The sequence below is a fragment of the Diceros bicornis genome, chromosome 31 (genome assembly GCF_020826845.1).
Source record: "Diceros bicornis minor isolate mBicDic1 chromosome 31, mDicBic1.mat.cur, whole genome shotgun sequence".
Classification (NCBI taxonomy): Eukaryota; Metazoa; Chordata; class Mammalia; order Perissodactyla; family Rhinocerotidae; genus Diceros; species Diceros bicornis.
The window spans coordinates 22,449,570-22,472,822 of NC_080770.1; the positions used below are offsets into that span (position 1 = coordinate 22,449,570).

The following is a 23,253-nucleotide window of genomic DNA, read 5'->3' on the forward strand; positions in this document are numbered from 1 at the left end:
CAGCCTCGCCAGGGGAGACCAGAATGCCACCTGCTGCCACGAAACCCACCTGTGATGCCAGTGAGACAGGTGATTTGGGTGGGGGGTGCCATCTTGTTACAGGAAAAGGTAGCGATGCTGATGTTGTACGAGGTAGAAAAATTCAAATATGTGACTTCTGTCCTGTACTCGGTGCTGTTCTCCGAGGAGCAGCTCTCCAGGTGTGTCATATTTTTCCAGGCTCCACGGCTGATCTCCAGCCCAAAGCCTGTGTTGGTGCCGGCAGGGCAGGCCCACTTGAGAACCAAGGTCGGCTCTTTGGGGACCACCTCACAGCGGAAGGAGGCTACTGGTGCAGGATCTGCAAAGCAAGCATAGCACAGCATGAGATTCTGCGACTTCCGCCTTGGCAAACACGGAACCTTGGGGAGCAGTAGAATTCTGGCCCATTTGTGATGGGGAGTCTTGCGGTATGGTAGAAGAGGCAGAGGCTGACCTAGAATTGGGCATTACTGAACTGCGTGACCTTGGGTCAGTCACCCAACTGCTCTGAGCCTCAGCTGCAGGACTGTTTGAGGATTAAACGGAACAGTGGGTGTTAGTCACTGAGCTGGAAGAGAACAGGGCTCCGGGAGAGGGAGCTTTATCATATCGTGGGTGGTAGCAACTTCTTCACCTGTGTCATCTCATTTGGGGGCCCTCTTGACAATCCTTCTGGACTAGAAGGGTTAATACTGTCCCATTTTGCAGACGAATCAACTGAGGCTTGGAGAGCTTAAGTAACTTGCTAAAGATGTGACATGGCTGGTAAGTGGGAAAGCCAAAACTGGATCCCAGGTTTGCTGAATCCCAGTCCAGGGCATTTTCTACCCACACAACACGCTGAATATTCAGTGGTAAATGGTATCAGTTTCTTCACCTTTAAAATGGGGTGCTATTTGTCTCTACCTATCTGAGGCCCAAGAGAGTTTTACTGAGGGCCAACATCAAACTGATATAAATGGACAACTCTGTATTAATACGCTGGGGAAGTGGGGCCAGCCTGGTGGCGCAGCAGTGAAGTGCGCGCGCTCCGCTTCAGTGGCCCGGGGTTTGCAGGTTCGGATCCTGGGCGCACACTGATGCACCGCTTGTCAAGCCGTGCTGTGGCGGCGTCCCATATAAACTAGAGGAAGATGGGCACGGATGTTAGCCCAGGGCCAATCTTCCTTAGCTAAAAAGAGGAGGATTGGCATCGGATGTTAGCTCAGGCCTGATCTTCCTCACCAAAAAATAAATAAATAGGGGCCGGCCCGGTGGCGCAAGCGGTTAAGTGCACACGTTCCCCTGTGGCGGCCCGGGGTTCGCCGGTTCGGATCCCGGGTGTGCACCGACGCACCGCTTGTTAAGCCATGCTGTGGCGGCGTCCCATATAAAGTGGAGGAAGATGGGCATGGATGTTAGCCCAGGGCCAGTCTTCCTCAGCAAAAAAAGAGGAGGATTGGCATTGGATGTTAGCTCAGGGCTGGTCCTCCTCACAAAAAAATAAATAAATAAATAAATAAATAAATAAATAAATAAATAAATAAATAAATAAATAAATAAATATGCTGGGGAAGAATATCGTCATTACTTTAATGTCGCAGAATTTTAGAGCAGGAGAAGCTAACAAGTCACCTAGTACAAGTCCACACTCTCTACCTGAGGTCTGGAAAGGTAGCCCGCCCAGTGCATACCTTCTCCCACCACTCACCTTCCATCCACCCCAGTCATAAATGCTCATCTACGTTTTTCTCTTGCCGTAGGATGCAATAATTACAGGTAAGGTAAGTATCAGCAATGGAAGCCACCCAAACACCAAAGATCAGAGTCTAGACCAGGTGGGTGGAGCCTGAGGTAGCAAGTGACTCAAAGCTGCAGGGATTTCTTTAGCCACTCCAAGTGAAAGGTCAGAGGTCATCGAGGTTCCCACATGACCAAAGAGGCTGATCCAATGAGACCGATCCCCTCTCCAAATCAGCCTGAACACACTTGAATAGCTTAGTCTAAAGAAGGGAAGACGTAGGTGCAAAGAGGGTGGAGGATAAGATGGTACATGGATGCCACGGTGACAAAGGCACCACAATCGGAATTGTGAGCTGAAGTGCTCATAACTGTGTGCTAACATTCCCTGGGGTCCTCTCTGAAAGTCCTCAGTTAAACACAGGCTCTTCTCTTTATCACGCTTTTTGCCTTGAGAGATAAGGATCAAGAAAGGTGAAAAAGCTGAGCATCCATCTTAACAATATCCTTTCCACCTTCTGCAGTGTAAAAGCCAAACTATGAACTACAAGCCTGGACATCATCCATGCCCCGGCCCGTTACCTCTCCGGCCTCACCTCCCACCCCTCAGCCTCTTGCTCCCATGGATCCACTCCTGCCACCTGGCCTCTTGCTCTTCCTTCAACACAGCAGGCACACTCCAGCCTCAGGGCCTTTGCACTGGCTGCTCCTCTGTTTGTAATGCTCTAGGCCCTAATATCCACACGGCCAGCTTTTTACCTCCTTCAAGTCTTTGCTCAAAAGTCACCTTTTCATTGAGGGCTTCCCTGGGCACCGTAGATAAACAGCTCATTCCCCTTCCTTGCTTTATTCCCTCTCACTAGCAGGAATAATCCTCGAATAACTTATTTATCTTGTTTATTATGTCTTCCCCACCAGAAAAAAGTTCCAGGAAGGAAGGGACTTGTCTGTGTCATTTAACAGTGGCTGGCATACAGTAAGTGCTCAATAAACATTTGTTGAATGAATAAATGATGAGGGCAACAAGACAGCACTAATAAGCTAACAGGGTGTCTCAGAGAGCTCAGTGTCCATTATTGCACACCACACGAAACCTGATAAACTAAAGCCTGTGGAGGACCGACCTGCCAGGGCAGCACCACACAGGAAGCAGCCCAACAGGCACCTGGGGCTACTCACCTGTACAGAATGACTGCCAGCTAGGTGTCAGTGAGTCGTTGACATTCCCCACTTGTGTGACGATCGCCACTGCGTACCACAAGCCAGGTATTAATCCGGTGACTGTAGCAGAAGTGATGCCAGTGACTGTGACTGTTATTTGGCTAGAATTTCCATCCTTCCCAATAAGAAGGCGGTAGGTGTACCCAGAAGAGGCTTTATCCAAGTTCTGCCAACTTAAGGTTGCTGCTGTGGTCTTGGTACTTATTTCAATGTCAGATACACTGTTGGGCCCTTGATTTAAAAAAAAAAAAAAAAAGTATGGATTAGCTTGAATTCCAGGACTATTTTATTTATTGCACCTAAAAAGAGCCTGAGTCTTTTGGGGAAAGAATGAATAAAGCTATTATTTGCTGGCTCAGAAGATGAAAGGCTTCCCAAGAAGACATTCAGAAAATAATTATACAGGTTAAATCTCAAAAGAATTAGTTTTTCCGGCTTCTCTTCATACTTCAAATTTATGTGAAATATATTTTCAAGATATAATTTCCTATCTGTTTTTGAAAGCCGATTAACGCAAGGGAAAATATATACTAAAAAGATATTATAAACTACCATCTCTATCATATATTTAGGTCACATATTAGCAAAACAGCTCCCTCCCTGTTGCACGCAGGGCTCCGCATTTGAGCAGTATCTTCCAATGCCCACATGACAAGGGGACCTCCTCTTGTCTGTATATCCAAGGGAAGGATGGAACACTTATGTTTCCGTGCTTATGGGATCACTTTCTGCTTCTAAAGATAATTCCAAGTTCACATGGCTCAGCACCAGCGCCCCATGAGAACAGCAGGACCTTTGCTGAGGCCGATGTTTTCAGCTTAAGTAGTTGCACATTCTACCTGGAGCCCAGAAACACCAGGGCCCCTGACCCTATCGTTTAACCAATGCTTACTTCCCACCCTCCAAGTGAAAGTCAGGAAGAATACCCCCTTAGGAGGGCATCCTAAGACACTCACGTGTGTACTGTGCCGTGAAGTTGGAGATCCCACGGACGTGGTGCACTTCTGGAGAGACTGTGATGTTATATAAGGTGCCTGGGATCAGGTCCGTGAGTGTGGCTGCCCTGTCAGAACTGTTCATCTCACGAGTGCCATGCTCAGACTGTATGTCTAGATGGTAGACGTACTCAGAAGCATTGTCTCTGTTCTGCCACTCCAGCTGCATTTCAGTCGTGTTGACATGGACCACGCGGATGTCAAACACCGCACCGGCGTCTGGTTGGAGGAAAGGAGGAAAAAAGGAAGTCTGTTCACGACCATCATAACATCCAGCTTTATTTCAACGTGTCTCTCAAAAGAACTTGCTCTTTTACCATCAAACTCTCAAATGAGTTCACAAAGGGCAAACCCCAAAACTTAGGCGAGAAACACACACGCTCTGTTCTTTCAAGAATTTTGGTTCTTCCATAACACAGACAAACTTACCAGTTCATCATGCCAGTTCTCTGGTTTTTTGCTTTTGTCATGAAAATGCCCCCTGTGAGGGTTTTCTGGAGTGGAAATCATGTTCAGTTTCTTGATCTCAGATCAACACTCATGTTGGTGACTGGATGGGTTCAGTTCGTGAAAATTAACCAACTATGCACTTAGGATGTGTGTGTTTTTCAGTATGTACATTATATCTCAGTAAGTTGTTTGCTTGCTTTTAATCAACGTTTCCTCAAAAGAAAACATCTTCCTGTAACATAATCAGGCATACTGAAGAGAAAAACTGAAATGGGGAGTTGACATTTACTAAGTGGGAGCATTTGAGGCTGGGGGGTGGGTGAGGAGGGAAAAAAGACACATGCCCTCCACCCCCAGAGCCGGGAGTCAGGAGAGAAGTCACCCCTGAGTGCTCTGGGGTCTGTCCTCGGATCATCTCTCCTCTACACATCGAGCCAGTTGCAATATAAATGCATGATCAAGGCCCAGAAATAACTGCATAAGCAGGGTCTCTCTTCTGCCCTTGCTTTCCAAACTTTTCTCTCTTGACCCAGAAACCAAGGTCACCTCCAGTGAGAGGAACTGGGTGACAGGGGGATAAAAGAGGGAAACATTTTCACTGTAAAATCTTTCATATTTGTTTTTAATTTTGTTCCACATGCATGTACTTTCTACTCCAAAATTAACTTTTTTTAAAGGGAGTTCTCCTTAAAGGGAGGTAGCTTTGAGAGTCTTCTTTCCCTACCAGCAGATTGCTGATGTCAAAGGGATTCCATAGACAAAAGACTGTGAAAGGCAGTCATTTTCTATAAACACACAAAAAACTAGAAATAACCCAAATATTCCATAAAAAAAGAAGTGCTGTGTAAACCGTGATCTGGCTCCATGATGAAATATTCTGCAGCCACTAAAAACAGGAAGGCCATACTAACTAGGGGAGGGAAGATATAGTATACACTAAGTAAAAAAAGTTCAAATGCAAAATACAATTATTTGTATAATGATTACAATGGTGTAAACAAAACATATGACTGTAGGGGCCAGTGAGGTGGCATAGCAGTTAAGTTCGCGCGCTCTGCTTCAGCAGCCCAGGGTTTGCAAGTTCGGATCCCGGGCACAGACAGACACACTGCTTGTCGAGCCATGCTGTGGCGGCATCGCACATAAAGTAGAGGAAGGTGGGCACAGATGCTAGCCCAGGGCCAGTCTTCCTCACAAAATAAATAAATAAATAAATAAATAAATAAATAAATAAATAAATAAATAAATAAATAAATAAATAAAATAAAACATATGACTGTGGACACAGAAAAGGAAGTCATTTGGGTTGAAAGAGTGAAGTTATTTTGGTTTCCCTTCCCTTTTACGGTGGTAAAATATATACAATATTTATCATTTTAACCATTTGTAAGTGTAAAATTCAGTGGCGTTAAGTACACTCACAATGTTGTGTTACCATCACCATTATCTATACCCAAAACATTTCATCATCTCCAACATAAATTTTGTTCCCATTAAACAACTCCCTATTCTCCCTCCCCCAGCCCCTGGTAATCTCTATTCTACCTTCTGACTCTATGAATTTGCCTATTCTAGGTACCTCGCATAAGTGGAGTCATACGATATTTGTCTTTCTGTGTCTGGCTTATTTCACTCAGCATAATGTTTTCAAGGCCCATCATATTGTAGCACGTTATCAGAATTCCATTCCTTTTTATGGCTGCATAATATTCCATTGTATTGATATACCACATTTGTCTCTCCATCCATCTATTGATGGACATTCGGTTGCTTCCACCTTTTAGCTATTGTGAATAATGCTACTATGAACACTGATGTACAGATACCTGTTCGAGTCCTGGTTTTCAATTCTTTTGGAAATATACATATGTAGGAGTGGAATTTCTCGGTCATATGGTATCTGTCTCCCTTTTTCAAACTTGCCTTTAATGCTGTTACACTGATTTCCCTAATAATAATGAACTTTCTTCAGTAATTGAATGCTATTCCCTAAGAGGCTGGTGGCTTATTACAACTCTTCTTGACTTCCATTCAATGGGACCCAATTACAGGCTATAGAACAAGAGACGCCTTCTCCTCATGAATGGGCTTCAATTACTTTGCAGCTGCACCATATCAAAGTATCAGCCCACACTGTGGTTAAGACCTCGGTCTTCAAAGTCAGACAGAGGCCCGTTCACCACCTGGGCCAGTTACTTAACCTCAAAAAACTCCCAAAATACTCTGCAAAATAGAGATGAGAAGAGTACCTAGCTCATGAAGTTGTGTTAAAAATTTTAAAATACAGGATGAGAGCCCAGCACTTTATAGATCCCCAATATATTATATCATTACTACATTAAGTTCTGGGCATTAGCAAGTCACACACCATCAAGAGTCCCCCACAGTGAGGATCCTCTTACCATTATCAACATTCTCAAAAAGAAAGAAGAAATATATGTTGCTATTAAGACCCTGTCTTAACAGTCTAATCTAAAATTCAGACTTGAAAAGGGAATTACTGCATTTCATCTGAGGGATGCATTTTAGCAATTCCCTTTTTCTGGAAGCAGATCTTTCAAGTGACTATCAATGCTTAACCCAAGCAACAGAGTTGAAGAAACCTACACAAGGAGAATCTCAAAAGCCCAACTGATTTCATGTGCAGCTCAAGAATCATCTCACTTCTTTATTCTTCCTCTCTGTATAAAGGATTTCAATTCTCTTGCAATCAAAGATCAAGGAATATTGTATGTTTTCCAAGTTTTCAAAAACATTGTATTTCAAATTTTGAAAACAATAAGGAACATTAAATTGTTTTCGCTAAATACTTTTGTCAATATCAATTGATGCCTTACAGAACTAACAAAACTATTGCATCACAATATTGTTTTTGAAAGATCATAAATAATCTACCTGTCCAACAACAGGGGAATAGTTAAATAATTTACATACATCTAGACCAATGGTTCTTAAACTTTTGGGTCTCAGGACCCCTTTACCCTCTTAAAAATTATTAAGGATCTCATAGAATTTTTGCTTATGTAGGTTATATTTACTGTATTAGAAATGAAAAATGAGGAAATTTTTAAAACATAAGAATACACAAGCATATATTTCATTAGCCGTCAGAGTGGTGGTGTCACCCCACGTGCTATAGCATCTGGAAAACTCCACTGTACACCCATCATGAGAGAATGAGAGTGAAAAAGCCAAATAATAGTTTAGTATTATTATGACAATAATACCTCGCAGACCCCTTGAAAGAATCTAGGGGACTCCCAGAGATCCCTGGATCACACTTTGAAACCACTGATCTAGCCCAGGGGTCAGCAATCTTTTTCTATAGGGCCACAGAATGAATATTTTAGGCTTTGTAGGCCATATTTCTCTGTTGCAACTACTCATTTCTAGCACAAAAGAAGCCATAGACAGCATATGAACAAGTAAACATAGTCGTGTTCCAATAAAACATTATTTACAAAAACAGGCAGTGGGTGCTGGTGGGAATGCAAACTGGTACAGCCAGTATGGAAAACAGTATGGAAATTTCTCAAAAAATTAAAAATAGAAATAGTGTACAATCCAGCTACCCCACTACTGGGTATTTATCCAAAGAACTTGAAATCAACAATTCAAAGAGATTTAAGCACCCCTATGTTCATCGCAGCATTAGTCACAATAGCCAAGACATGGAAGCAACCCAAGTACCCATCAACTGAAGAATGGATAAAGAAGATGTGGTGTATGTATATATACATACATACATACACACACACACACACACACACACAGTGGAATACTACTCAGCCATAACAAAGACAAAATTGTCCCATGTGCAACAACATGGATGGACCTTGAGGGTATGAAGTTAAGTGAAATAAGCCAGACAGAGAAAGACAAACACCACATGATTTCACTCATATGTGGAAGATAAACAAACACATGGATAAAGAGAACAGATTAGCAGTTACCAGAGGGGAAGGGAGTTGGATAAAAGGGGTAAAGGGGCACATATGTATGGTGACAGATAAAAATTATACTATTGGTGGTGAGCATGACGCAGTCTACACGGAAACTGATAAACAATAATGTACACCTGAAATTACACAATGTTATAAACCATTATGACCTCAATAAAACAATTAAAAAAAAAACAGGCAGTGGGTCAGACTTAGCCCATGAGCCATTATTATCTGTTGACCCCTGATTTAGACAATCAAATGGCAGGCAGGTATTAAAATTATCCTGTAGACAGACTTATAATGACAGGGAAGAATATTCATAATAAATTGGTAAGTGGAAAAAAGCAGATTATAAAACCACATGTATAGGATGACTTCAACGTTTGTAAATAAAATAAAATAAAATATATATATACCTGTATATATCTTAAAATTGTAAAACATCAGACACCAAAAGTTATCAGTCATTATCTCTGGTTGATGGTTTACATGTGATTTTTTTTTCTTTTTGCTTGTCTTATTTTATATAATAAATATACATTACTGTCATAATTTCTTTTAAAGATTTTTCTTAGATAATTATTTTAAAAAAGCAATATTTGGAAAACCTGACATTTATAAATTATACTGATTTCCTTTAAGAAACATCCTATCTGCTTACCCTATTTGCTTACCAGTTCTACTGTAAACTCTCTGGGAATCTCCTTCAGTCCCATTTGGTCCTTGTGGAACTATTTCAAAGCTGTAGTTGGTTCCAGGGTATAAACCACGAATGATGATACTTTGCTCAGTTGTTGTTTGCACCTGAGGTGTTCCAGCTCCATCCCATGTGGTAAGTATCTTAAAGGAATCTGAGTCATTGCTGCTCCAAGCTAAGCCAATTTCCCTGGAGCTGACATTCATCACTCGAAAGTCGGAAACTGGACCAGGGGCTGAGGGAAGAAAGTAAACAATCAGATTAAGAATCTCTTTCTCCAACAGGAAACCTTATACACAGCTGGTGGGAATGCAAACTGGTGCAGCCTCTATGGAAAACGGTATGGAGATTCCTCAAAGAATTAAAAATAGAGATGCCCTACGACCCAGCCATCCCACTACTGGGAATCTATCCAACGAACCTGCATCAACAATCCAAAGAGGCTTATGCACCCCTGTGTTCATTGCAGCATTATTCACTATAGCCAAGAAGTGGAAGCAACCTAAGTGTCCCTCAACTGATGATTGGATTAAGAAAATGTGGTATATATACACAATGGAATACTACTCAGCCATAAAAAAAGACAAAATCGTCCCATTTGCAACAACATGGATGGGGCTGAAGGGTATTATGTTAAGTGAAATAAGCCAGAAAGAGAAAGACAAACACTATGATCTCACTCATATGTGGAATATAAACCAACACATGGACGGAGAAAACTGTACTGTGGTTACCAGGGGCAGTGGGGGTGGGGGGTGGGGCGTGGGCACAAGGTGTGAAGGGAGACATATATATGGTGATGGACAAACAAAAACATACAACCCAAAATTTCACAATGTTAAAAACCATTAAAACATCAATAAAAAAAAAATCGGAAAAAAAAAAAAGAATTTCTTTCTCCAGAAAACAAAGGTGACTGAATCTCACAAAATATTTACACTGAGATTAAATGCACACTTGGGTCACCTGATCTCTCTTTCTGTCTTCTTTGTGTTATAACCTACAACATGAGACCCTCAGAAACTGGTATTTCTGGCCATTGAGAGGACATTTGGCCACAAGAGTGCAGAAACTGTGCGCTTAGGTTGTACAGAATCATTCACAGAAACGAGAGGAGGTGGGAACCCCATGGGCAAGGGCTCAGACCCTGGAGTAGGACTGGCTGCTGCTGGCTGCTTTATCTTAAATATATTACTACATTTCCCAGAGCCTCCTTTTAGGGAGGAGTAGCAGAGGCTGCTGTTGACCCCCAAAATCCATTCCCTCCCTCTTTTTCTTTAGTCATACACCCCCAGATTTTTAGCTGTGTACATGGCTGTTGGGAATAAAGACTACATTTCCCAGCATCTCTTGCAGCTAGATTAGCCATGTGACTAAGTTCTAGCCAATGGCATGTGAGCAGAGGTAGTGTATGACTTCTAGGAAGTATCCTTAAAGCATGGAGCACTACCTTCTGCCCTTCCTCCTTCTTGTAGCTGGAATGTGGATACAATGACTGGAACTCAGGCTAGAGCTAGGCATAGTTCTAGAACCAAGATTGCGGCTGTGATGGTAGCTGCAGCTTCCTGATCCCAGGACTGCAGCTCAGAACACAGATTCCTGGAGCCAGCACCTACAGCCAGGGCTGCTGACTGTGACAAAGCTGGTGACTCCCCAGATGGGGGATTCTGTACCCTTAGTTTGGGAGTCATTTCTGGGTCCCAGCCTAAGGCCTGCTCTCCAGCTGTTATGAGTTGAATTGTGTCCCCTCAAAATTCATATTTTGAGGTACCTAACCCCAGTACCTCAGAATTTGACTGTATTTGAGGATAGGGTCTTTAAAGAGGTAATTAAGGTAAAATGAGGTCATCAAGGTGGGCCTTAATCCAATCTGACTGGTGTCCTTATAAGAAGAAGAGATTAGGACACATTCACAGACCAAAGGACAACCACGTGAAGACACAGGGAGAAACAGCGATCCACAAGCCGAGGAGAGAGGCCTCAGAAGAAACCAACCCTGCGTCACCTTGATCTCAGACGTCTCACCTCCAGAACTGTGAAAGAATAAATTGCTATTGTTTAAGCCCCCAGTCTGTGGTACTTGTTATGGCAGCCCTGGCAAACTAATACACAGCCCTTCCAATGATTCTCTAAACCCTCAATTCCCAGACTAAATCCCTCTCAGCTTAAAACAGCTCACAGTTTCTGTTTCCTGCAACTGAGCCCTGACAGTCTACTATCCCATCCTGCCTAGCAGAGGGCTTCTTTTACCATTAGAGAGAATTAAACTTCTGTCTTATTTAAGCCAATACTTGGTGAGTGTTTTGTTACTCACAGCCAAAACTAATCCTAACTAATAGAGAGACTAAACAGTAAAAAAAGTAAAAAGTGAAGAAGTGAAAACAGATTCCATTTACCCCAAAGAGCCAGTTCAGAAGACTTTTGTAAGAACGCCTAAGGTGCGCTTCCTGGGAAGCAACAGACACTCGAGTAAAGCATTCTCGTGGGACAAGCCCTGGGTCCAGAGACAGGCATCCCTGGGTTCAAGTCCCTGCTCCGCCACTTGCTAGGCTCTGTGGTCTTAGACAAATTATTCAGCTGTACTGGGCTGTAGTTTTCTTATCTGTAAAACAGTGGATCCTAACGCCTACCACGAAGACCACTGCAATCCACGTAAAGCTCCTGGCACAGTGTGATACCAATACTGTTATACATTATACTAGTAATACACCACTATTGTTTTATTTGAAATTATTGGACCTTCTTTGGAATAAAAAGCCTTTCATTTGCTGCCTATCATCGTATCTTTAAGGGACAGTTAAGCAGAGAAAGGATGAGACATTATAATGTCAGCATCCCAAGGACAAAGGGACGTGAGTATCCAGGTCCTTTTGGTCTCCATGTATCAATTTGCTCTAGGTCTCTACCACACTAGAATGGTTGCTACAAGCACAGGCTGGAGTCAAGACAGCGCAGCTGTCTAATCCCACCTCTGTCACTTACCAGGTGTGACACTAGCCTACAGCACCTCTCTCAGCCCTGGCTTCCTCATCCATGAAATAAGGCTAATGGCAACCATGTCACAGATTTGTGAACATTAAATGAGATGGCGAGTATGTCACATGATGCTCAGCACGTAGGTAGGGTCAACTGATGATCATGTTATTACATCGCACATCCCGAAGGAGGTAAGAGTCCCTGTGGGCCCACACACTGAGCTGTGCTTCCCTTGAGGGCAGGAACAGAGCCTTTATTGTATCTGGGCCTGGCGCATGGCAGGCGGGGAAGAAAGGTTGGCAAAGCAAAGAGTGAACTCACGGGTGTACACTTGGAGAAAGCCCGGCATGCCTTTGGAACCGTTGTCAAGGAAAGGACGCACCGTGATGTTGTATAAGGTACGCGAGCTGAGTGGAGCGATGAGGGCACGAGTCTCATTGACGGTGAGATTGAGGGAACCGGTCTCTGTAGCAACTTCTATCTCGTAGGTATAGACAGAGGATGACTTATTATCATTGATTTTCCAGGTCAAGGTCATGCTTGTGGCACTGATGTTCACAACTTTGATGTCAAAAACCTGACTGGAGTCTGTGAACACACAAGAGGAGTTAACAAACACCTGAATGGCCAAGCCAGAGAGGGAGAGAGAGACAAGCTGTCACCAGGACATGTCATCAAATCTAAGAAACACTCTTGGCGATCGTTCCCTTCTATTCTGCTCCATTTAACCACAACCACAACATACACAAATGTATGGGGGGTCCCAGCAAAAGTCAGGCATCATCTTAGGTGAAGAAACAACCTAGCCAATTGCAACCACAGAGTTACTCTTTGTTCATCTTGTGAGTTGACTTTTAGAGATATGATGGACTCCTCAAAGAAGAACTCCAACTCTTCACATGCCATGCCTTGTGGTCAATTAAAGACCACAGACTTTAGCATGAGGCAGGTCTGGGTTCCAAGGTTAGCTCTGCTCTAACAGCCAGGTGGATCTTAAGAAAATCACTTGAGCTCAGTTTCCTCATCTCTAAAATCAGGATAACAATCCTAACCTCAAGAAAAGATAACACAAGAGTGCTAGTTATTCACCACTTGCCCACCCCACACTCTCAATCCGTCCTCTGTCCTTCTCCTGCCTGCTCTGTGCCCCCGGAGGCTGACCCCTGCACACTGCATCATGGGGCAAGGGAGGACCCCGCCAGATGGCCTGGGATCAGGTTCTGCCAATAGGCAATGTGGGCAGGCTGCTGGGGAACTGGAGGAAAAAGCAGTGGAGTCTTTCTCCCACTGCCTCCTCTCTGGGCTGCCTGTTCTGGCACGGATGCATCCTCCACTGCCCCAGCCCTCACTGGGCTCCAGAAACACCAGCACCTCCCCTGTGTTCTTCAACCTTAGAGGTGGTTTTCTACCATGACTAGTCTCAGGCGTCTCAACGTCCCCAGATGGCTTCCTTAACCCCATCCCACCTAACTAGTCACTCAAAAAATTCCTAATATGATACATGCATGTATATGTATGTGTGTGTGAATACATGTGCACTATGTGTGCATGTATATGTATAAACACCCACATATACATACACACACACACCATATAGAAAAGGTTAAGACTACTATAATTATTATTTATCAAGCACTAAGACAGTTTAACACAAACCAGCCTGTGTGTCTATGCATAGGACCAAGAGCCTAAGATGCAATGACTATTACTTCAGTTCTGCTTAAGTTGCTTTAAAAAGCAGGGAACCCAAGGCCCATACTAATCCACAGGACCCATTTTAGCAAATTAGGCAAAGGGCCCCTCCTCTGGAAGGACCCAGCCCTGGGGTGCATGGCCTGGTGAGGGGCCCACAGGCTAGATTTCAGCCCCATTCACCCTCCTGCACAAGCATCTGTGTAGGACAGCCCCCCACTATGGCAGGCCTGAAGGAGCCCCTTCCTCCTCCTCTGCCTCCTCCTCCTCCTCGAAACTTACCCACCCTCTAGACACCAAGCCCTCTTCACCCACGGGCCTCCCACTTGCCTACCTGCTGGGTCACTGAGGGCTCCAAGAGCCCAAGAGGCCTTTCCTACAGCTGTATCCTCCCCTCCCCCATGCACACACTAGCATCACCAGTGGAAGAGGAAAGAAGGAAGGAGGACACAAGTGGACCCTCCTCCAACGTGGATAACAGCAAAAGCAACAATTCCTTTCAGACATGACTTGTGACAGGTTTCTTGCCCAAATTTTCTAGCCCTGTGCAAGTAATACAGCCTGGGGGGTTATTGCCTCCAAGTAGTCTACAGCATGCCCCCTACTCTCCAAAAGAGAGAGAGATAACGCTCTGAACACACATACAATCTCTCCCTAGGAATTAATCAACCTCTCTGGAATTATCAGGGTCCTTGAGACATCACCGAATCCCAATGCGTCTCTACCTTCATACATCGGTGTCCGTCATCTACACATTCACTCATGTTTCCTCAACTGACGTGTCCTCCTCCTCCTCTCCATTTATCCAGATTCTACCCTCCCTTCAAAGCAAGTTCAAATCCTGCCTGTAGAAGAGGCCTTCCCTGAGGATTTGATGTGAAGATCCTGCTCTCACCTTCCAATGCCCACAGCACTTAGTGAGCAGCTGCAGGGGGCAGTGGCCATGTATGACCTGTGCAGCTCCCAACCCCCTCTTCTGAATAGCACCTCAACCCCCGTTGGCGGGAGGAAGTGCTTGTCACTCGTATAGAAGCTGAGGGGACAGGGGCTTCCTACCCCAGCACAGCCATCCAGAAAGCAGGTATGTGACACCCTCTCCGTCTCGGGACTTTGAATCCTGAGGGAGTGTCGCCAGGTCCAGGGTGGTCCAGCCCTCCAGAGTTTCCTGGAGGCTAGTCAGGTTTCTGTTCTTGGTCCTCCAGCCCCCACTCCCTCTGTTCTGTACTTCTATGACAGCCTTTCCCAATAGAGATATTTTTGGATAAGATAACCAGAGTCAGTTCGTGCTGCCTGCAACCAAGCCCTTAAGGGCTAAGATGCCGTAGCGTTTGTTCCTGAACCCTCAGAGCTGAGCATGTATTTGTCCACGTATGTCTGTCTCGATCCCCCATCTACACCGAAATTCTCTGAGAGTAGGAACTGTGCGTTTCTTCATGCCCTCATCAGTACCAACCCAAAAAGCCTCCAAATATTGGTCAATTTACAGAGTGGGCATGGTAATAAATTATAAGTAGAAAGCAGCAATGTGCATGTCAACAAGTTTCCATAGAAAGATCAGTATGCATTCCAATGTCAGACCAAAAAAGGAAAACTCATTTTCTTATCTCCAGGGGAAAACACTTAACCAACATTGACAAAATGAATTTCTATTTATAAGAGAAAAACATGACACACTGGCTTATAATTGTATTGTCTCATTGGCTAGTATGCAGAGATACGAAAGAAAGACATGCGGCAGCGCCTAGCATCTGCACAGAGTAGCTGCTCAATATGTTTACTGAGCTGAAGGAAAGAAGTGTCTTGGCTACATAGTTGAGAAGAAACTTACTGGATCTACTCTGTCCCAAATCTCTTCCAGGAAACTCCCTCTGACAACAAAACTACCTACGAAGCAAGAGATAACCTCAGAGCTAGAATCACAGAAGACAAATCTTTGTGCTAGAAAACTCTGGCTGAAGCCATTTTACAAAATTCAACATACTTGTATTGAACTCGATGGTCCGGGGCTTTCCTTCGGTGCCATCTGTTGCTCGAGAATAAATAGTGGCCTTGTACTGTGTGTCAGGCTTTAATCCCAAAAGCAGGACTTGCGTGCCTCGGGTCAGAAGATGGTCAGAGGATCGGTCTGCCGGTTCCGGGCAATGTTTGATCACCGGGGCAGTGGAGTTCTCAGGTGGCTGGGGCAAGCTGTCTGTGTTGTTGGTACCTGTTTCAAACACAAAAGCCAAAGACATTAACTGCAACAGAAGGACATCCCTGTCTTATCTCAGCACCCCTGCCCTCCTCTCCATTAAGATGACACGTAAGACAGTACCCACAGTTGGACTCCACAAATATCTGTTCCCTTCCTCCTCCTCCTCCCCAAACAGAGATACATCCTCTTGAATCATTTCACTTTGTACTTTTATTCCAGGTAGCACAACAGATATTTGTGCTTCTCTTTCAAATTCAGCTACTTGTAATCTCTCCCCCTTCTTTCGGGAAATCATCTTCTCCCACTCAACACCAAATGTGGTCCTCCAGGGACAGCCACATGATTCAAACTTGGCTAATCAGAGCCAACTCAAGGAATTTTTCCCCTGGACCACACCCCTGTTGATAGGGGGTGAAACAGGGGAACTGCTGGTGGCCATTTCTCCTTGAGTTGTGTGGAGGGAGCCACTCTGAGAACAAAGCTGATAAAAAGAAAGAAGCAAGACAAAGAGATGAGAGTCACCTCGTCTCTTTCTTCAAGGCCTTGCAAGCCAAAGCAAGGAAATATACATGAGCCAATAAGCTGCTCTTTCAGTCAAAGTTATTTAAATTCTGGTTTCTGTCACTGGCGATCAAGAATCTTAACGCTCACGGGCAGGCCCCGTGGCTTAGCTGTTAAGTGTGCGCGCTCCACTACTGGCGGCCCGGGTTCCGATCCCGGGCGCACACCGACACACTGCTTCTCCAGCCATGCTGAGGCTGCGTCCCACATACAGAAACTAGAAGGATGTGCCACTATGACATACAACTATCTACTGGGGCTTTGGGGGAAAAAATAAATAAATAAATAAATAAAATTTAAAAAAAAAAAGAATCTTAACACTCACTTTGTAGTTCTGTATTTATGTGTAAAATGGGGATTAAGTACTTGTTCCTCTCAATCCACAGGGTTACCTCTAAAAATGCTATGAAATCTGCAAATGACTGCCCCACTGTCACCACAGAAGATGTTTGCTAGATTTGTCTGCAAAGCATCCCTTTTCTCAACGGATGTGGTAAGTTCCTCTAATGGCCCTACTTGGGTTAACCCATCTGTTATTTGTTCGACAGAAATTTTTAAAAAGCTAAAGGGGCCAGCTACTTCCCTGGATGCCAGGCTCCAAAAAGTTTCAACCCCCACTACCAGTCTGAACCCCACTGTGCTGACCCATAAAATAAGCACATTTCCCTCTCCTTCCTCAAACAGGTGTGGAGTCAAACTACAAACCCTCTATAAATTCTCAAACTATACATATATAAGCACAATATTTTTTTTTAATGATTAAGTTACTGAAAGTCAAAACCACAAGGCAGAGGAGAAGCACTCTTTTGTAACTCACCTAAGCAAACTTCTGTAACCAGGGGGTGTCTCTGTGTCTCATTTGGTTCCAAAAAATACAGGGTGACCTTGTATTGATTCCCCGGCTTCAGGTCTGAAATATTGACCGCTAGGTTTTGAGTCATCTCCTCAGGGCTTCCAAGGACTTCAAGGAGCATCCGGCAGGTAGCAGTGTCATTACCACTCCTCCAGGTAAGAGAGACTTCCGTCACACCCACCAAGGCAAAGCGAACCGCAGAAACCGGACTGGGCTCTATTTTAAAAACACACAATATGCAGTGATAGGACAAGATATTTGCAGTCACCTTGCATTAAAAATGACTGGGGTCATTGATGTTTCAACGTGACCCACTAAAAATACTTCCTTTATATCCAGAGTCCAGTGCAATGCCAGCATTTCAGAGCAGGAAAAAAACAATATATCATTATGCAGAAAGGAGGAGAAAGAATAAACCTTAAAGCCAAAATTTTTTAGGATCTGTACTGTTCTCCGACACAGTTAACTCCAATAGTGATTTGACAGTCTTCTAAATTGTCACTTACAAACAGCAGCATTTAATTATATTTGTTTTAGAAATCAGGAACAAAACATCAAATAGAGTGGCTGTTTGCTACATCTAAAGGTCTCGATTCAAGATACTACAAATAATATCATTTCATAGCACCAACATATTTCAACTAAGAAGCTCATCCCTGTGTTCCAACCCCAGGGGATTTTTCAGAAGTCTTCCCATCTACCTTCCCATCTATCTCCCCATACTATCCCCCACTGTTCCTTCCATCACCTTGTTTGGCTGTCGGTGACATAAGTCAAATCATTTCAGCCAAAAGGACATCCACTCTGTCCATTCTTGAGATGAGAACATGGAGATACAGAGAGGCGGAGTGACTTGCTCAAGAACGCACACTACTGGTGGCATCGAAGAAACTAGAACCCAGGGCTCCAGGTTTAAGTGTACAGAAGCCCAGGTAGCGGTGCAGATAGAGCAAAAACCCTGCCCGAGGTCTGCAGGTTGCTGAACTCGAAGACACTGGCCTAGGCGACCAAAAGGCACCGTGCAGCTCTGAAGTGAGTTGATCCACTCCATGATTCCATTCTTCACAGCAAATGTTTCTGATGCAAAGATTTCTAAATTGGGTCACCCATGTGTCTTTTTTGTTGTTGTTTTAAAGAAATGTAACACCAATAAACTAGCCAGCTCAATGACTCTGGGCAACTGTTATGAATATCACTATACTATAGTGGTTGGGAATCAGGCTCCCTGGGTTCCCACCACTTGATGCTCAATAACTCTGGGACCTCAGAAGAAACAACTTCTCAGCATTAGTTTCTTCCACCGTAGCCTTCAGGATTGACGTGGGGACAAAATAATGTATTGGGACAGCTAAGTACATAGTTCATGCTCCATAAACAGTAGCTGATGAACACAGCCTTGTCCTCAGGGGCTTTAAGATGGAGAAGGGATACTCTGATCCCGGGTTGGTGCTTCCTGAATAGTCCAGAACAGTCACCAATTCTGTATCGCCTTGTACCCGTCACTATATCTAAATTCTATCTTCTTTTTCCTCCTTAACACTCTTCTATCTTCTCTCTGCCCTCTTCTTCTTTTCTACTCTCTTTCACAATATAATACAGCAAACCTTTATTGTGGGGTTTTATTTTTCTCTAAAATTGTGCTCTGAGGAGCTCAGGAGTTTTTTGAAGGTACCTGTGACACCCCATCCCTATAGCTCCCTGCTCTCTCCAGTTCCTTTTACTTATTGGGCTTCTGGGCAAGATTTTGTTTAAATAAATAGTTTTCTGGCAAAAAAAAAAAAAAATGTTGAAAACCACTGGTTTAGTTTTGCCTGCTCCGTGTACAAAAGGTGCTGAGCCAGCGGTCCCTTCAAGCCATGGGCTCCAATAGGTCAGGCTTCTATGGCCTTCACCAGCCAATGAGATCACATGCCCAGATAAGAAAACCAACAGAGGATCTCTATTTTAAACTTTTGGTTCTTTTCAGCTTAAAAAGAGCTTCTCATCTCTTTTTTATATTTTTGGTTCTTTTCAGCTTAAAAAAAAAAAAAAGAGCTAAATTTGCAGCTATAACAGGTGACTCAGGGTATTGATATCTAAGCTAAATAAAAATCTAAGCTTAATCAAATGTCACCGGGCTCTTATTGCATTTGAAACACACATTTCTCTATAAAGTATACCAAACTTTCACGCCCAACAGAAACTCCTAGGAATATAAACACAGCATCAACTTTCCTGGGGAGCTTAACAGAAGCCTAGTCATTTCTGACACCATCAAGACACATTCCTAATGGGGTCTCTGCTCCCAAGTCTTAGCAGAAAAGTATTAACCAATACTAACAAAAGATTTTTTAAACAAGACAGTTGGAAGTAGTTAAAACATCCCCAAACAGATAAAACCTTAACACTGAATGATCCAGCCAACTGAACTTCTGCGCTTGAAACAACACAGAATCTTTTCTCCTCTTCCACAGTTAACGAAAATTGATCTCTTTCCAACAGGCAACTGGAATGGACAAGGCCCTAGGACACAGGATGAAAAGGAATGGTTCATGATCATTCCTGGAAGCTGTTCATCTCACCTGTCGCAACATTTATGTCCAGCGGACGTCCGCTAGTCTTGTCAAACGCTCCTGAAGTGGTGGAGGGTGGATATGAAGCTGTTGGACTTAAACCTGTGATGTCATTTCTTGTTGGATTTGCAGCAGGGATCGTCGATGCAACATTCTCCGTCTCACTCCTCATCGTGGGAGGTGGTCCACTGTTGTTAGAAGCAGCTATGTCATCGTTCTCCCGCGTTAAGGTCACACTGGTCGGACTGATGGAAACAGCTTCAGTGGAAAACACAGTACTGGATTCTATTTTAATATTGTTTCCAAAAAAAAAAAGAAAGAGAAATAAAAATTACATTTAAAAAAGAAATGTAAGAATAAGAACTGCTCTGTCTACTTTCCAGAAGTGAAATTTGCCATCAGAGAATTTCATTTCCCTTTATTTGCCTCCTGGACTTCCTTCCAACAAAATACCTTTAAACACATATCCACACATTTATGCATGTGCGTTAGTGAAACAAAAGGCTTTAAAACAGAGAGAAAAATGATAAAGGTTGGCCATGTTGGCTGTGACTTGAGCATGGGTTAAATCTGATAGAAGCTGATAGAAAAAGAGACCTAAGATGCAAAATGAGTCTGTCTCCTGATTCTCAGAAAATGCTGCATGTGGAGAGGTGTTACATGGTGCAGAAGCATGTGATAACATTTTTGCCAAACCTTGATATCACGAGGCATTTCCATAGATTTCCAGCACAGAGATGGCAGCATAAAGAGAATAGCATAGCATAAAGAATAGCATGAGGAGGAAAGACTGGTCCCAGAATCCAGACCCGGACATAAGGACCTGCTCTGCCCCTTAGCTATGTGGCCTGGAATTAGTCCCTTAAAACCTCTCAGTCTCAGGTTCCTCTGTGGACACCTCTAATATACTATATTAAACACAAAGGATTATTCTTAACGCATGATACGGTAAACAAGGTCATTGGATTTGGACATTAAAAAAAACCTGGGTTCAGAGTCAATCCTGCTAGTCATCAGCCACGTGATTTTACTCAGTCATCTCAGCTCTCTGAACCTCACTTTCATCACCTGTCAAATGGTAAATGCACAGGATCTTAAAACAACGGAAGCCACTATGGTTATTAACAGTAACTATAACTTCAAAAAGATGCATCCTAATTACACTCAAGATCGAGGAGTAATAACTAGCAATGAAGGAGTAAGCACAGGGAGTAAGGCCCTTCTTCTTGAGGACCCAGGGATTGGCCCCAGCAGAGTAACGATGGTACAGGTAACACCACCTCAGCATGCACGTGACCTTCAAATGACAGCACGGAGAGTGTGCCTTACCCGCATCTGGGAGATGCAAACACTTACCCAATCAATGAAAAAGGGCAGGAGAGGAAACAAGACAGAGGAAAAAGGAACAGACAGGGAAGAATCTTGTGGCCCATAATTCAATAAATTTCATGCCAGGAAGGCCCTCCAGACTTGAGCTTCTTTATAAAGTGACAAGTTCACAGTGTCAGAGAAGCATTTCTGGCAGGTTATTACTGTGGTGCCACTTACAATCAATGCTGATGATGGTGAAAGGATATTAACAAAGCAATAACCAGGCTTACAGTGGTGGAGACAGCGAGAACAGCAGCAGCCCTGTTTTAAGCCTGAGCATGACCCAAACCCAGTACCACGTGCTGTGCCTACATTTTCTCATTTATGCTTCACAACAACTTCATGAGGAAGGCTATGGCACCATTTTAAAGAAGGAGAACCGTGTTGAGAACTAAAGTTTGTTGATTCACACAGGGATTCTGGGAAGGTTTTGGAAAAGCAAGTTCTTAAGTTTCAACAGTTCAGAAAATAAAACACATTTAAAAATATGCTTTTAAAATACGTGTGTGCATACGTATGTATGTATTTTTTTTTAAAATAAAGATGAAGAAACTGAGGTCTAAGAGGACCAATGACTTGCCCAGGGCCACACAGCTAGAAACTGACAGACCCAGGAAGCAAACCTGGGTCTCTGCTTCTGAGTCTGTGCTCTTCAGTGCCACAGCACTCCAGGAGTGCTCAAAGAGGAGGCAGAAAGACAAGTGTTAGAGCAGCTGTCAGAGGAGCCAGGACACCCCTCATGCCAGGCAACAGGGCAAGAATGGAGAGAAGAGAGATACAAGAAGTAGTGGCTTTTTACTGTTGAAGCTCAGATCAAGTGATCGCAAATACACTGCGATCCATCTCAAAAGACAAGTCTCACTCACCTGTTGGCATGTGTCGGCAGCAGGTAATAGAGCCATTTGAAAATCTGATAAGATATTTGGTCCCAGAAACCAGCCCCTCAAATGAAGTCTTCCCGTCACCGTCTCCTTGGGAACGCCACTGAATCTGGCCATCCAAACCAGTCACATTTACTACTGAAAAGTTTCCTGGGGTCTCACTAATATTAATATTGGTGGCTGTAGACATGACTGTAACCAGATCACAGTTGGGGCCTAGAACACAGGAAAGAAAAACACGCAAACTAATAAAAAGGCACCTCCCACCATATGTTGGCTATGCAACAAGTTTTTTATTATAATTTTAAAAACGTATCATGGTTCCTTCATCTTCCCTTCTCAACTCTGTGCATAGGTGTTTTCTTCTTTGGCACCAGTGATTCAAGCTTGCACAAGGTACCCAGCAGTTTATTTACCAAACTGATTAACAAGAAAGAAAAAGCAGTTACAGAACTCTCCCCATTGTTTGCACAGGCTTTGCATAATGACTGTTATTAACCGAGATTTGCTTTATTAGAAGGTTTCAGCAAGATCTGCCCCCTTTATATGACACTGGGAGAACATCCTAATTATTTTATCTCTGTGGTTCACAGACTTTGGGATTTTACCAATCAGAAAAAAAAAAAGTCCCCAAATTTTAAGGACAGACAAAAGATAGCAATTTTTATTTTTTCCAAAAGGTACATTAAAAAAAAAAACTATCAAATACTATTATCTTTATTTCTTATAGAAACGAATTATGACCAAAAAAATTAGTACGGACATTATCCCAGAATAAACGGTGCTTTCAACTGCATATATTTACCTTCATTAAAAACTTATTACCAGATCCTTTTTTCCCCCCATTTTACTTTAGACCAGGGAGGAATTCAATGGACCAGCACTAGCTAGCAACTGGGACTCAACCAAAATAATACACAGGAGGCTACGCCTGGTTTTCCAAAGGTTATACAAACCCCGTACACCATTTTAAAAATCATGGGGCAATATATCAACCCAAGAAAATACTTAGAGAATAATGGCACATAAAATAAACATAAATCACACTGCATAGAGTTTCAACCAAGTTTTTTTTTTTTAAGTCACTCATGGATATAGGTTGGAAAATGAAAATCACAGAAAATAT

At 43.3% G+C, this 23,253-nt stretch overlaps 1 protein-coding gene across 1 annotated transcript in view; it reads right to left on the reverse strand.

Moving 5' to 3' along the window:
* The window catches only part of PTPRJ (protein tyrosine phosphatase receptor type J), a 161,200-nt gene that overhangs the window by 26,126 nt on the left and 111,821 nt on the right, over positions 1 to 23,253 (reverse strand). Inside the window, exons 3-11 of the mRNA XM_058526935.1 lie at positions 22,113 to 22,343; positions 19,885 to 20,160; positions 17,288 to 17,539; positions 15,697 to 15,921; positions 12,345 to 12,611; positions 9,025 to 9,282; positions 3,918 to 4,175; positions 2,920 to 3,192; positions 50 to 340 (exon numbers count right to left, since the gene is read on the reverse strand). Coding sequence (XP_058382918.1) covers positions 50 to 340; positions 2,920 to 3,192; positions 3,918 to 4,175; positions 9,025 to 9,282; positions 12,345 to 12,611; positions 15,697 to 15,921; positions 17,288 to 17,539; positions 19,885 to 20,160; positions 22,113 to 22,343 — 2,331 coding nt within the window. The remainder of the gene's footprint in view (positions 1 to 49; positions 341 to 2,919; positions 3,193 to 3,917; positions 4,176 to 9,024; positions 9,283 to 12,344; positions 12,612 to 15,696; positions 15,922 to 17,287; positions 17,540 to 19,884; positions 20,161 to 22,112; positions 22,344 to 23,253) is intronic.